Raw genomic sequence first — 15,309 nt, 5'->3', positions numbered from 1 at the left:
CCCATTGATTTATGCCCCCCAATCTCTCCTTTTCTCTTTCTGAGATCTCCCCCATCCCTACCCATCTTTTAACACTCTCACCGTTTCTTCTTTCCAACCCTCCATTACTCTAACTCAAAGAAAACAAAGAGCTCCATTCTGTTATAATTTAAATGTTAATAGAGTACAAACTCTTAAGTTTTACATTGTTCTTACTTCCAGTGTGATGCTGTTTGCGCTGCCACTTTTACTCTGAACCTTTTCAAAATAGTTTATAACAATTAACAGTGGGCAGAAGCCTGTACTTAAAGATTGGGATATTCACGTATAAACTAGTCAGCAAGGCAAAACAGGCAATTGCCAATCAAAGGATGGCAAACCTTATCACGTGTGAGCTTGCGCTGCAGAAACCGCAAATGGCTGCTGGTAACAAATGTTTGCAGGAGCACAAGCAACGGAATACTGAGCAGTAGAGAGGTCGGCACAGCCATTAGTCCTACTTCACCATGTTCTCAAACAGACAAATATACGAGACCAACTTAAGTAATACATCTTCAAACAGTGAAGGGTTCTGGTGGTTCCATAACGTTATAGGTCACATTTTCTTGGCATGGTTTGGGAGCAGTCATTCCATTTGTAATCAAGATCAATGCTAATCACTAATCTTCATTCCATGTTGCAGCATTTCTAATTTAGACAGGCCGGGTGTCTTCCACAAGCACAATGCCCCCCGTACATCGAATACATGTAGTCAAGCAATGGTTTGATGCACATGATCCACACTGGAACGGCAGACAATTCCAGACAGTGGTAGACAATGCTCTGATGAATAACAAACACTCTATTAAGGGACTTTGCATTTTCTCCATCCAATCCATACCTGTAGAACTTGCAAATTTAGAAAGAAGACTAAATTAGGTTTCAGTAACTTGGGAAAAGAAGAGTCTCACTTGTCAACAAATGTGTATAAATATATCCAAAATTAAAATAAAGGTTTTGACTAACCTATTATGCACACCTAGAACAGTGCAGTTGATAATCCAGTGTAGAAAATACTTTTACACTGTGATCCAGGTGTTACATTCCCACCCAAGCAGGCGGTGATCATATATCCTCCAAATTAATTTAAAGGCAATCATCCAAATTAAATAACCATGTATTAAATAAATGTGACTGCAGCACTATGGCTTTATACAAGAGCTGTTATAGAGAGCTGAGCAGCACTGAAGGTGATTGGCTATATTTAGGACCTTGGTAAAGAGCATTATTTTTTTTTTTAGTTTAAATTGACTGTGAATTAAAACCTGTCTATTAGTATGCTCAAGGAGAGACCCAAAATAAAATGTAGATTATGCTCAACTAAACCTGGCCTGGATGTTTTCCTTATGATCCTTCAGAGCCCGTAAACTCTGCTTCGAAGGGGGAGGCTTCTCTACCTTAAAAGCAGGGCAAAGCCAGGGTTTGTACGATTGGCTAAATGGGTCACAAAGGAACAAAAATGCATTATATCAACTACAACTTGTTGGATCCATAGACCAGGGCAGAATACATTATAACACATGTCATGCTTTACCACTTTAACTTTTTATCAGATCCTGTTCGGACAAAGCCTTAAAGATGTGGCTTCAGCAGTATAATCAAAGGGCGCTGCTCAATACCACTTTATATTATTAAAAAAAAAAAGGGTAGTGAAATGTCAGTGCAAGTCCATGAATCATCAATATGGGAGCGACGTGGTCCTTTAAAATAAAACAATGTATGTATAGTCCCTCTCCTGCCTTACAGTAGCCACAGGCACTCTAACACAAACAAGTGATTCCGCTACAGTCTGTTCCACGTCATTGTTCACAATTTGTCTCATGATTACCTTCCGTGTACAGCGCTGCATATAAAAAATATATATAGATAGATAGATAGATAGAGAGAGAGAGATTTAACCTAAATATTTGGATCTAGCAAAGCAGAAGCGTTGGCTACAGCCATCTCCTCTTCCATTTTGCACGGAGATATTAAAAGCAGAATGGGGTTTATGTACCATATTAGAAGGGTGTACACACTAGGGAAAAAAAAATAAAAAATACAATTCTTTATATGTACAGTCCTCTGTGGCTCTAGATCAGAAGCCCTGATGTAAAATACATATTTAATATTGTACAATGTAATGGTGCAATACAAAACCAATCAGTGACGTCTTTCACACCATTGACCAACTGAAATCAGTCACCTATATGGCCAATAACACCCTACCCATCCAGACATGCCTAAGATGGTAGTTTTGGGCTTCAGAAAAGACTTTCAGTACAGTTAGTGAGAAATAACATACCCCAACTCAATACAAATATTACACTTTTTTTTTTTTTATAAAAACATAGAATTTTCGTATATGGTTTCAAATCCCCTCCGGAACTTTTAATAACCTTAGAATTATCATAACAAAATTATATACTGTAACTACATACATGGGTTTGTGTTGTAAACTTGCACAAATACCTGCAAAGTAAAACAAAATCTCTTATATGGAAACTAGCCAACAAGTCGGTTACATTCCTTTCCCATCATGCAATGCTCAGATAGGCGAACCACCCAACTAGATTGTTCAGATGAAGCTGGGACATTTCCCAACACGAACATTTAACACTAGCAATTTATCATTCGTGTCAGTGGACACTGCAAAATATAGGCATCAATTTGACCTACAAACCACTAATTTTTGGGCCATAGTTTTCCTACATTGTTGACCCACAATTGCTGCTGCCATGTGAAGTGTGGGTGTAGGTCTGTCTGCCGGTGAAAGCTAATTTATTAGATGCCACCAGAAAGCTTTGCAACTGGAATAATTACCCCACACAGACTCCTTGTTCAACACTCTTCTCTAATCTTGGAGGGTATTTTATAATGTTGTTTAATATGTGATGGGCAGATACGAGGGCACCCGTTTACAGATAACATGCGTCCATCCTTAGGCTTATATCTAGTGCCCGTGACCGCTCTCATGACAAACTGGAAGCTGGGCCCAGGGCAGATTATTTTATTTTTTGCAGGCATAGGTGGTTGAGCGGTATTAGAATGAAGCATTTTAGGAAAACAATGCTATATCGACAGACCTTTACTGGTTCTATTCCTTCCCGTTATGAAAGCTCCTATTTGATCACGGAAAGGCAAAATATTCTACTTAAAAAAAACAAAAACAAAAAAAAAACAAAACTAATAATCGAATATAAATTAGAGTCCATACACTGCATAATTGGAACAACATCCTTCCACCGTTGAACAAGATTTTTTTTTTTTATTATTTTAACAAAAAATCTCGTTCAACGATACGATTTGCTTTGGGACAATTATCGTTCTTTGTTGCATGGTACATACTACTGTGATATTGGGCCGACCGGTCATTTATTGTCTGATTGGCCCGATACTTGTCTGAAAACACTAATGTGTGCAGAGTCTTACTCCTCCTCTGTCTGTGGATGTAGCTTCAATTCACGACATTGAAAGGAAAAAGGGGGGGGGGGGGGGTGAAGTGAAAAGCAAATTAAAATGCTTTTATTAAATTATTTTTTCTAAAAAAATAAAGAAGAATAAAAATATATGTTGTTTAATTCAAACTTCCTAGCATATTTGTGCAGTGTACTGAAATGAGGATCTTTTCCAAAACAACTATTCTTGTTTTATCATTTACATTTGGGGGTAGGTTTAGATAAAAAAAAAAAAAAAAACATTTCGAAAGTGCACTCACTGGGTAGGATAAATTATATGGAAAAGCAGATTTATTTTTTGTTGATTTTTTTTTTTGCTGTGCTCGTTGCTTTCAGATACTTTTATACATATGGACAAACTAAAAAGACAAACAAAAAAAACCCCCATGAAATACAAAAAATACCCAAAACAAAAACACAGCAGGTTGGCAGAAATTCAATCTTGGCCATTAGAAAACTAAAACAAAATCCTATTTTATTTTTTTTACACTAGTAACTCTTTTATTCTGTTTCTTCAGTATAAGAAAATGCTCAGGTAACAGATACCAGAAAGCCCTTTTGATTTTTAATATCCATTAAGACTGTGCCCATTTATAACCCTGAAACAGCGCACGGCAGTCCATTGTGGTGGAAAATGGGACAAGCATTTTGGCGTTTTTCTTTGTGCACAATTTGATCTGAATTTTAATTCCCTTCCCTTGTTCTACACCCCTGCGAGGGCCACATTCCAACTATCCTCCACACTCTTGTAAGGGCAGTGGTCCCATAGTCACATGGCTGTACCACTAGGAAGTAAAAATATATATGTGCTATATACACACACACATAAAAGGGAAAACAATTAGACAACTTAGTGGTTACTAATTCTAAACAATGTAAAATTTAATTAAAAAAAAAAAAAAATGTAATAATTTTATCGTTTGCCAAACAAAAACAAAACAAACACAGGTATCCAATGTAACTCATACTTTAAACTATTCCAGTAAAGAAGAAAATGGGCAGGCAAAATGTACAAGGTCTTATAGGATTTAGTTCTTTGGCAATTAAAGAACTTTTCAGTTTTATAATCCAAGACTAGTGCATGGGCGATCTTGGCTGAGCACAAAACCAGCACATTATGATATTAACAGTAGGAAAATATATCTCTATATTATCTTCAAATGGAAAGGAATCGACGCTCTCCGAAAGTCCTTAGATCTGAAAAGAGGAGAAAAAAAAAAGTTTAAATTTTGAACTTCTAATTAAATCACTTTAAAAAAAAAATAATCCTGATTAACAGTCCAACTATTATAGCAAACACCCCCATAAACTCCAAAAACACACAACTTATGTGATGTCCAAATGTTGGGGACAGGAGAATACACTTAGATTTATAGACTAATAGGGGTATATTTACTAAACGGCGGGTTTGAAAAAGTGGAGATGTTGCCTATAGCAACCAATCAGATTCTAGCTGTCATTTATTTAGTGCATTCTACAAAATGAAAGCTGGAATCTGATTGGTTGCTATAGGCAACATCTCCACTTCTTCAAACTTGCAGTTTAGTAAATCTAGCCCCATAGTCCTTTTCGATTTCACCAAAATGGCACTTGGAGAGACTTGGTCTAAGAGGCAGAGTTTAGACCAAGTCCTCTGTGCGAGCGACATTCACACTCATCAGCAAGACTGCATGAAGTCCTTTGAAAAAAACTTGGTTTTTGTCGGGGTCGAGCAAAAGACAGGGCAGATAAACTGAAATGCGATGACACTGGGGGAGATTAAAATCGGTGCGAGGTGCCGACACGGATCTCCGGAGAGGACACAATCACCTCAATGTTCTGACTCAACTATCCGCACACATATTCCCTCATGTCCCATAGAGGTGTGCAGAAAAACGAGCCGAGATTCCTTACTGTAATTAGGTGGCAATATGCACATCCGATCATCGAGGCCGTGTCCAGTGACAACTCGCGCTGAATTGAATCTGCCCCTACTTGTGCAAACTAATTCCCATAAAATGGCAATATACACTGCTAAAAGGTTACGTTTAAAGAATTTTTTTTTACTTTTTAGGACTATAAAAACTTAGGGAGTCAAAGCCTGCAAGACACGTGGAAGAATACACCTTTTATTTTATTCTATAAGGACATAAAAATAAAAATCTATCATCATGTGACAAATAACCTGTAAACGGATTTTACTTGGTCATGTGTGAGAATGTAAGTACACCAATACTGCTTCTGTATCAATAAACCAGGTCATTTGAGCCAGGGGCTGCAAACCAAGTACACGTCATTATTTGATCAGCAGGAGTTATATCTCCTCTATGTAAAAGAGCCACCTTTGGCAGGTCAGTCTGGAGCATTGTGGTTGTGGTACCAAGTCAAGGAGAGAAGACAACTGCGATGCTCTCAGAGAAGCAATTGTTACTTCTCAATCAGTCAAGAAAGAATTTTGAGACTATTTCAAACAATTTGAAGTCAATCATTTTACAATGAGGGAGATTTGCAAGTGGAGAACATTGAAGATAGTTGGACAACTTCCCGGGAGGGGGGGGGGGGGGGGCTGTTGCAGGCAAAATGGAACCACAGATCAGACCGTATGATGCTGTGTGAAGTCACAAAGAACTAGAAGCTACACCCAGGAACCTACAGGGTGTAGGACTCATAGAAGATTATCCAAGAGAAAACCTGATTTAGGGTTGTTTGGCAGTCACAGGACCTGTATGCTGGAGACCACTCCTCTGTGTATTAGAGAAGCCAAATGAACAATAGGTATTTATCAGACAACTGAATCTTATCCAAATTTGGATTATGCAACAAAAACAAACCAAGTGGATGAAAAAAAAAAGAAAAGAATTGAGGTTTTGGAATGGCAAAGTCAAAGTTAAAAACTCAACCTCCTGGAGAAGCGGTTGGTGGGACCTTAAGAGAGCAATGCATAGACAACTGCCCTCATATCAATTCCTGGAATAGAATTTAAGAGATTGACAAACGAATACAGAAAACAATTACGTCAAGGTGCTGCTGCTAAAGGTGGTTCTACGAGTACCGAATCATTGGGGTGGCCTTTATTTCATAACACGTTCATGTTGGTTACGTATTGTTGAATAAATAATGACAAAGCAAAAGTATGTTATGGATTATTGGTCACATGAGAATAGATTGCTCAAATTGTAGGACTGTCATAATTGCCATTTTACGTATCGGGACATAATGAAAGCAGAAAAATCCAGATTTGAAAGAAGGAATAATCCCTTTCACAGGACATCGTCACAACTCTGAAGTCGCGAGCAACAACAGTTAAATAGGGGCAACAACTTCTAAAACATCGCCTATCCCTTAAGTTATTTTGAACCACTATTACCTGCTTAGACACATACGTCGTCTTTAGGGGTACTTCCAAATTCATAATCAGCAGTCTCGTCTTGGGTGTCCTGCCCAGTCTGGCTACAGCTATCGGCCCCATCTGAAATTGCTTCTTCGTCTCCATGTGAAGACTTGTTCCAGTCTTTTGACTCGCCCTCCATATCAAGTTTATCATCTTGATTGACATTCTCCAGCTGATCTAAAGCAGCTTGTTCGTGCCATTCCATAAAACATGTCTTAATTTGATCTGTACCCATTTTAGACTTGTTGGCGAGAAGTTCTAGGTCTTCCTCGTGTAACTGGTTGTACTCCTGGAAATACCGTATAAGAATGTCTTTGCCCGTTTTTGTGGCTGCCATCATCTTTATAAACTTTCTCCGCTCTTCCAGAGAGCGTTCGTAATGTTTCCGGTATTGCTCCATCCACCTTAAGCTTCCGGTTCGGAGAACACATCTATTATCCTTAAACCACTTTACGATTTCTGTCCTAACAAGCCCCGTCTGCGATGCCAGTTGGTCGTATTCCTGTGGCGACGGCCACCGTGTCTTCGCAAAAGTACTTTTTAATAGATGGAGCTGCTCCTGTTTGGATTTGCACAGTGCCGAAGGCGAAGACCAAGAGTTGGATAGATTACTAGATTGGGCCGGCGGTGTGCCGTTCACAAGTCCATCGTTTATGGTCTCCGAGCCCATTGAATCCAACACGGCTTGCTCCATGGAATCTCTAATTTTCCTTCTATCGGAAAACCATAAGTCCATCTCTCGTCTCGATAGTTTAGTCTCGGTCCGTAGGTGGTCCATTTCTGCTTGCGTCGGAAAGGAGCTCTTCTGAAAACTGTTCTCCAGACACTCGAGCTGTTCGTTAGTAATTGCTGTAACCTTCGTTGTTGCCAGCTCCCGGTAATGGTACGGGCGGCGAGATCTGGCAGACATACGGTCTCTAGCTATAGTTTCACTGGTGATATGAACGATACCTCTCTGGCTTCTATACCTATGATCACTGAACCATTTTTTAATTTCACTCCTAGACAGCCCAGTCACATCTATTAACCTGTAAATTTCGGCATCGTCGGGAAACTGGCTAATTACAAAACTGGCTTTCAGAAGCGATATCTGTTCGTTGGTCTTTTTACGTTCATGCCGGGATGAGGCCGAAGTGTTTAATTTGGGGGTGGATGGGGAAGCCGTTTGTCCCGTGCTGTGACGTTTCGACTCAGTAGCCTCATGTGGACTTTGTAAGGCTCGTTTCAGGGTTGGACTAGGGGTGCTACTAACATTGCCAGTAAATGAATGGACAGAAGGGACAGTCATCGTAGGGGCGTTTGTCACTTGAGTGAAAACAAGCCCAGTCTGACCAAGAATTTGACACGGCAGTGCTGTCTGAATAACTTTAGCGCCAGTCGTCAACGGGGCCGGTAAGACTGTGAAGGTTTGCGGAACAGACTGTATAGTCCCGTTAAACATTTTCTTTCTGGCCTCTTCTACTTCTTCCGGGGACCAGCTTATACCATGTTTCAGTCTCTGGGTAGCAAACCAAATTCGTATCTGCTCCTCAGGATGTTTTGAGGCGGCAGTCAACCAAGACAGCTCCGCCTGCGTGGGGTAAGGAAATTTATTGAAGGAACTGATCAAGGTTGCATTTGTGTCAAGAGCCGAATTATACTTGTTGCTGTTCAGAGGTACCGGAATTTTTGGAAGGAGGTGAATGTTGGGTGGAAGTTGAACGGACGGCATGACGTGAGTCAAACCATCATTAGAAATCCCGTTAGTATCCGGGATACAAGTGTTCATTCCAAACTGGTTATCGAACAGGGACTCCTCATTCTTTCTTATATTTCTTCTCACATCGGAACGGCTTTTCCCAAATTTCATGATGGGCATTTTGCTTATTGAAATTCCAGACATGTCATCGGTATCCATGTTGTCATGGAGGCTGGAGACATCGACTCCACTCTCTATAGACTGCTCTAAAATAGTTTGGTTATTACGTTTCATCAGCTTTAATTTGAAGTTACTTTCTCCCGGGTGATACTTTGAATTGTGGTCAGATAAAGAATCATATTTTTTAGTTGTAAAGTTGCATTCGGCGCAAACATAAAGGGGGTTCAGAATGACATTTGGGTGCTGCAAGTCCACATGTTCTGTAAACTCGTTAAGATTCTGTGTCACGTACGGACAGTATTTGCACTCATAACCACCTTGGAGCTTTTTAGATTGATTTTCAGAAGGCGGCTTCTCTTCCAACCCTTCACAGTCCTCAACGGCCCTCTCTTTATCCGCAGCCCAGTCGTTTTTCGTTTCCGTACCCGAAGCAACGTCGTTGTTTAGAACATCGATGTCATGGTCATCCTGGTCCACAAGCTCAGAGGCCCGGACCATGCATGGTGTTGTAGACTTTCTTTTACTGGCCATGTCGATGGTTTGCTATAATTCTATAGTCCAAGTGGATACAAAAAAAAAACTGAGGTGTAAAGTAGTTCTTGTAAACAGTGTAGAGGTGTTAAACTCCACAGATCATCCAGGGTGAATTTCGGTGGCTCTCCAGATTCCGCATAGGGTTAGGATTTGTTAAACACACCTAAAAGGAAGAAAGTAGAAGTTAGCCAAACATACCCTGATGCTTTGTATATCACAACCTCTTCACAATATAGCTTTTGTTCAACTCTAGATACTATAACTAGATAAAATACAAATTGTTCCTATATGGAATATCTTATGTTAATGTAAATTAAAGGGTGTTTTCTCTCTCTGTATAGCTTTCTTCTGTAGTTTTCATCCATATATTAGAATCAGACAGTTTTGTACATGTGTTATTTGGGGGGCATATCACCGACTAACAGCAAGTGGATGGTAGCAGCCTCTCAAGATGATTCGCTGAAGGAACAAAAAAAAAAACGAAAACGAAAAACGAAAATAAAACATTTTATCCGAGTGCGGACTGTGCACGCGGGGGTCATGTGATCAGCTGATTTAACAGCTTAGACCTCTGTGCACCAAGCCCGCCAGATTTACTGACACGATGAAGGACGCAGTGTCACTGGTGGCTACCAACACCAGCCTGCTCTCATAAACACCTGCTCCACAAGAGAAATTACAAGTCCAGTGCCTCTAGCCCAGAGGAAGCTTCTCCCCATTTAAAAATAAAATATCTAGGGGACACCCCATGGGGCTCTGGACTCTAACTCAGAGACTGTAAGAGGCCTATTTCCTCACTCCCGTTAAGGCAAAAAAATATCTCTGCCCGATGATATAAGTATATGGATAAAATGCAGAGGAAAGCTAGTAAGATAAACAATAGACATCTTATGGAAGGCAAGGCCTGATAATTTGTATAACTGTGAATCTGATTAATTGGTGCCATTTTCCTTTGTATAGGGTTGTAAATATCTTTGCATAGCAGTATAATATGAGTGTACAGGCACTTCACCCCCACCGACTGCTGTGGAGCTAGAGAAGCCTTTCCCCTACTGCTGCGGAGCTAGAGAAGCCTTTCCGTCCTAATACAATATGATAGGAGCTGCAGATTCCCACAGTAAATAAACAATCTAACAGTTCAAACTAAAAAAATAAAGCAACACGTTAAGTGGCAGACTCAATTAATAAAAAATCCACGGCAGGTGTCTCCGAAATGGGCGCAAGACCTTGTGCAGTTTTTTTTTACAGCAGTAACGCCGAATATTCAAAATAAGCCTAAATGGCTCACATTGTATACCCAAGCTGGTATAACCCTATACAGTACAACTAACCCACAATGACGTTTAAAGATGATCGATCTGAAGCACTTTAGAGGCCAATTTAAAAAGCACAGTACAACCCTATTACACGCTGGTCTTATATTATATCATCACAGCCGCAATACAATTCATTTAGTAAAGCCTGAACTGCACGTCTGTCCAAATTTAACAACCCGCTGTGGTCTCTGGGTACTACGGATAAACCACCACCCAAGTCTTATGCACCATAGACTAAATGGGCACATACAGGGATCTTAGCAGATCATCTGACAGAATGGAGACATTCAAACAAAAAAGCAATAAAGGCCAAAGGAAAAAAAACAAAAAAAAAAAAACAAACAATAAAACTTGTGGAATTTATTAAACTGGTTACAGATTTTGAAATCAACTTTTGCTCATCTGGTAACCACAACATGCAGTATTACATAATGCCATTGTGTCTGAGCCTTGGTCATCTATGCATGAAACACACACAGAGGAAAATGGGTTTATTTAGGCTGGGGGAGGGTATATCAAACACTTGTAATATACAGCGCTCAGTGACGTTTTTAAATATTCAGGCTTTTACTTGCAGCTAAACCGAACTATCCTCACTCTAAGCCAACATCTAGTACCAGACTCTTCTTTTAGCACACAAATGTTGACTATTAGGGGCATATTCAATTAGCTTTCGGATTTGCGGTAACGCGCCGGAACAGCCGCGAAACGTAATACACGTTACCGCAATAACGTGGATTTTCGTTCGCAGCCCATAGGGTTGCGTACGAAAATCCGCGTTAATGCGGTACCGTAATACCCGCAAGAACGCGCTCTTTTCGCTGTAACGCGCGTTACCGCGAATCCGAAAGCTAATTGAATATGCCCCTTAGGATCTCTGATATACATTGAAAACCCCTAACACTTCTCTTTGGGGTTCTAGTGTCCGGGAACCAAATCTAAGCACATTACTGTAACCAGAACCTGTTAGAACATAGGTCCGGCAGGAGCCAAGAGGCAAACCATAGAGAGGATTATAAGAGAGATTCTAATTAACCCCTTCACTAGTAAGGACGACTCCAACATGCTCAGGGTTCCGGGAAAGAGCCGGGGATCCCACAGACAAGGGGGTACCCTCGTTTGAAAGAGGGGTGTCCCCTCCTTCTAAAAACAAATTTATGTTTCCCACTATCCTGGCTGAATTACAAGGAAGTTTAATCATGGGCCTGCTGACCTGGTGCACCCAGAGCCATTGGCCAACAGGTCAGTTATATACATAGAGCATACTTGCCAACTCTTCTGGAATGTCCGGGAGTGTGTGGCAGTCTCCCGCATCTGCCCACTTCCAAGTGAAGTGGTCAGAATTAGGTCCAAAATGCCATGATTCTCTGGGAATCGCGGCATTTGGCCCTGTCCCCCGCTGTAAAATGACACAGGTCCCGAAATACGCAATTTTCGGATCCCCGCCCCCCACACGCCCCCTCCTCCCAGCAGCTCCCGGACACCAACTAGAAGAAGTTGTCATGTATGACAGAGGACCACAATGGGGGATTATCACGGTACAAGAGAAAAAGACTCCTCAAAAGACCATTCAAAATAAAAGGCTAAATCACATTCTTAATGTATATATGCAAGTTTCAGGAATGTGCTACAATAGATTCCAGGTGTTGTGAAACTACAAGTCCCAGTCTACACTGGCAGCAATTGGCTAGCAAAGCATGCTGGGACTTGTAGTTTCATAAACCCCTGGTGTTGTTGTCCAGGTCTGGTTTACATAAAGCTGTGATGGTGGGGGAAGCTTCCCCCACCCTGTGCACAGCTAATTTAAGGTCTGTTGGATTACTAAATCACACTGCAGGGAGCCATATAGAGCGTAAAAGAGCCAGTAACACTACGCTATGCTGCAAATGCACATACAACAGTTGTGACTTTTATAATATTGGATGCAGAGTATCACTGCGGTTTTCTGAATAGAAAGCATGAGGCCTGTTCTGTTTCCCAGCACTCTCAGAACACACAATCCAGAGTGAGCAGAGCTTGGTCTGGCGTTCGGCAAACTTCAGTGGTCACAACCTTGGCTCTCCTGTAACTGGCTCTCTATGGTGTGAAGACAGATATTTCCTCAGTACGGGCAGGGACGCCGGTACTGACATCACGGTACGGGCAAAGGGCAAACAAAACAGCAGTTTCCTAGGAGTGATCCCAGAAGCTGCAAAAACAACATCGCGAAAAGTTCCCTTCATATCACCAAATACTGGTAGGTAGTATTTACACAGGTCCAACGTGGCCCCTGTATATATAAGGCAATATTGGAAAGGAATATACAGATTTTACACTAAATATTTGAGACAGTAGAAGTTCCTATCCAAGTATTTACACATTTTGAGCTCACCCAATAATACAAATCAATAGTAAAGCCTGTAGTTTATTCCTCCATTGCCTATTTTCTAGCACAGCATATTTTTTTCCCACCACTCTATACCATACTTGCCAACTTTTCCTTGTTGGCTTCAGGGAGATCCCGGGGGAGGTGGGTGAGCGGGGGCGGGGCTTGAGGAATTGCATAATTTTGGCCCTGCCCTCTAAACGATTGTCACCATTTTGGCCAATTACAGCATGGGGCAGGGCTAAGATGATGCGATATTGGAGTCATTAAGCCACGCCACTTATCTATTGCAGGGGCGAGAATCGGGAGTTTTCCCTGCTCTCCCAGACATTCCGGGAGAGTAGGCAACTATGCGTTAAAGAAAAGCAGCTAATGAATCTCTAGAGACTGAAGTGTCTTTTACATTTCTGTCTCCATGACTGAAGTCATGTTGTATTGCCTATCAGTCTTTGATTAAATCTTGGTCTCCATGAAAATGGCCACCTCCATAGGCATCAATACATGGACATAGGACACAATTTCTGAACTGTGTCATCATAACACAGATGGCAAAGCCAACCACGTCTTGTACTGGCTCAGCATCAGGGAGAATGCCAGACTCTTCAGGGAGTGAGGGAGATCACCCCTATTTCAGGGAGTCTCACTGACATTCAGGGAGAGTTGGCAAGTATGCTCTATACGGAGCAGCGGACAATCCACACTGTGCATTTGTGCTGGGCAAGCCCTTCTACTGAAGGAGGCAGAAAGCAGAGAGAACTTAAAATGTCCTATTTACTTTGTATCCGGTGATTTAAATGATGCTTTTTAGCTGCATCTCAAACTTCTGAATAAGTGCTCTGCTGACCTAACACAGGTGCACATGTCACCTGGAGTCCATTTAAACGCGTTGGGTGTTGGGAACCACAGACGAGTATCACAAATTCAGCTACATAAACCGCAGGACAGAGCAGTGTCTGGTGTAGTCAGCTCCTGCAGAGCTCAGTGAGCTGATGGTGCATCGATACCGCTCTACCCCACATCGGGGCTCAGCGTCTGGAGCAGTCACCCACTTGCATTGTGCCATCCACAGGCCTGGGGACTGCGGTAAAATCCTTGCCATCTCCAGACTGAAATCATTCTCACTCGCACGCTAGAGAACGAAACGTGTAAAAGACTATCCAAATGTTTCAGTCTGAAAATGTTATGAAATATTGCTGATCTGCACCTAAATCAACCTTTCAGTCACCCCCCATAGAACAGAATATTACTTTTCTTCAATTTAAACTTTAACTTCAAACTCTCCAACATTCAAAGTGTCAGCCAGACAGAAGTCCCCAGGTGGATAGGAGTAAAGTGTCTGATTTTGGTGGGTCTTGGGCACAGGGCCGGTGTGGGCATTTCCAGCCACCCCCCCTCTCGCACTAGAGTGCAGCCCCCATACCCAGCTCTCTACTCCAATCCCTGCTTCGTGCAGAGTGGGGACTCAGGCTGAGGAGGAAGGCACAAATGGCTGGAAAAAAATGAAATAACTCATGGGCGGGCTAGTGGGGCGCAATGGCAAGTGCCCCCGCACTCCTGCTGTGCTTACCGTGTGGTCTGTGCCCTGCTTGGCATGAAACAGGGACCCTACTGCTTCCAATAGTTGAGGGTAGATATGGTTAATAATATTTTGCATTTAGGCAGATTTTTTGGGGGTTTTTGTTTTTTTTAAACCACAGATTTTTTTTTTTTGTGGAGACTTTTTACGACCAAAATCTCATCATCTTTCTCCCCTTACAGACACTCACTCTGTTTTACCACTTCTATGACCAAAGGCTTGAAACTTTAACATTTCATTGAAACACATCTAAACCTCCAAGACTTTGGAACGGCCGGTTCAAATAAAATATTGAGCGATAGGTCGTTCCCATTGAATTCTTCGTATTGCAAAGAAAGGGGCACACTTTACAAGTCCAGCTGCTATGCAAGTGCAAGCCCCAAACTGCCCTGTCAGCCAAGACATTCTGAGACTTGTAGTTCCACAGCAGCTGGCGATCCAGTTTTGCCTGTCTTCCCATGCAGTTTAAAACAAATCTGTTCAAAAATAAATAATGTAATTATTACCCTAAGAGTTTGAAATGGCTATTTTATTACACAAACTTTATGTTTTTATCCCTCAATAAACTATTTAGTGCTCTGAAAATCTGTTTGAACATTAGCTCAACATGTTAACAGAATTATAATCCTCGTCACTGGACTGTTACAGCCGTCAGACCTACAGGAGCGGTCATCCACTACCATCCCTTTCACTTGCAACGTGAATCAAACAAAAGAACACGATGTTGTGCTCATTTTCCTAGCAGAACTTATGTAATAAAATAACAAAATTAGAAAATCACTATGAGACTTCCACCATTATTGAAGATCTGCCTTTCAGCATCCCAGACTACCAT

The 15,309-nt window shown here is 41.4% G+C and overlaps 1 protein-coding gene across 4 annotated transcripts in view; it reads right to left on the bottom strand.

Annotated features, from left to right (window-relative positions):
• Positions 1–3,908: 3,908 nt before the first annotated feature.
• ZHX2 (zinc fingers and homeoboxes 2) overlaps positions 3,909–15,309 on the bottom strand; it is a 43,535-nt gene continuing 32,134 nt past the window's right edge. For all 4 annotated transcript variants that reach the window (XM_075214021.1, XM_075214018.1, XM_075214022.1 and 1 more), the window contains exons 3-4: positions 6,802–9,380; positions 3,909–4,652 (exon numbers count right to left, since the gene is read on the bottom strand). In XM_075214021.1, coding sequence (XP_075070122.1) covers positions 6,806–9,214 — 2,409 coding nt within the window. In that variant the 5' untranslated portion in view covers positions 9,215–9,380 and the 3' untranslated portion in view covers positions 3,909–4,652; positions 6,802–6,805. The remainder of the gene's footprint in view (positions 4,653–6,801; positions 9,381–15,309) is intronic.

This window comes from Mixophyes fleayi, chromosome 5, assembly GCF_038048845.1.
Source record: "Mixophyes fleayi isolate aMixFle1 chromosome 5, aMixFle1.hap1, whole genome shotgun sequence".
NCBI lineage: Eukaryota > Metazoa > Chordata > Amphibia > Anura > Limnodynastidae > Mixophyes > Mixophyes fleayi.
The sequence above is the reverse complement of the archived record's forward strand: the minus strand, read 5'-3'. Positions and strand labels throughout refer to the sequence as shown.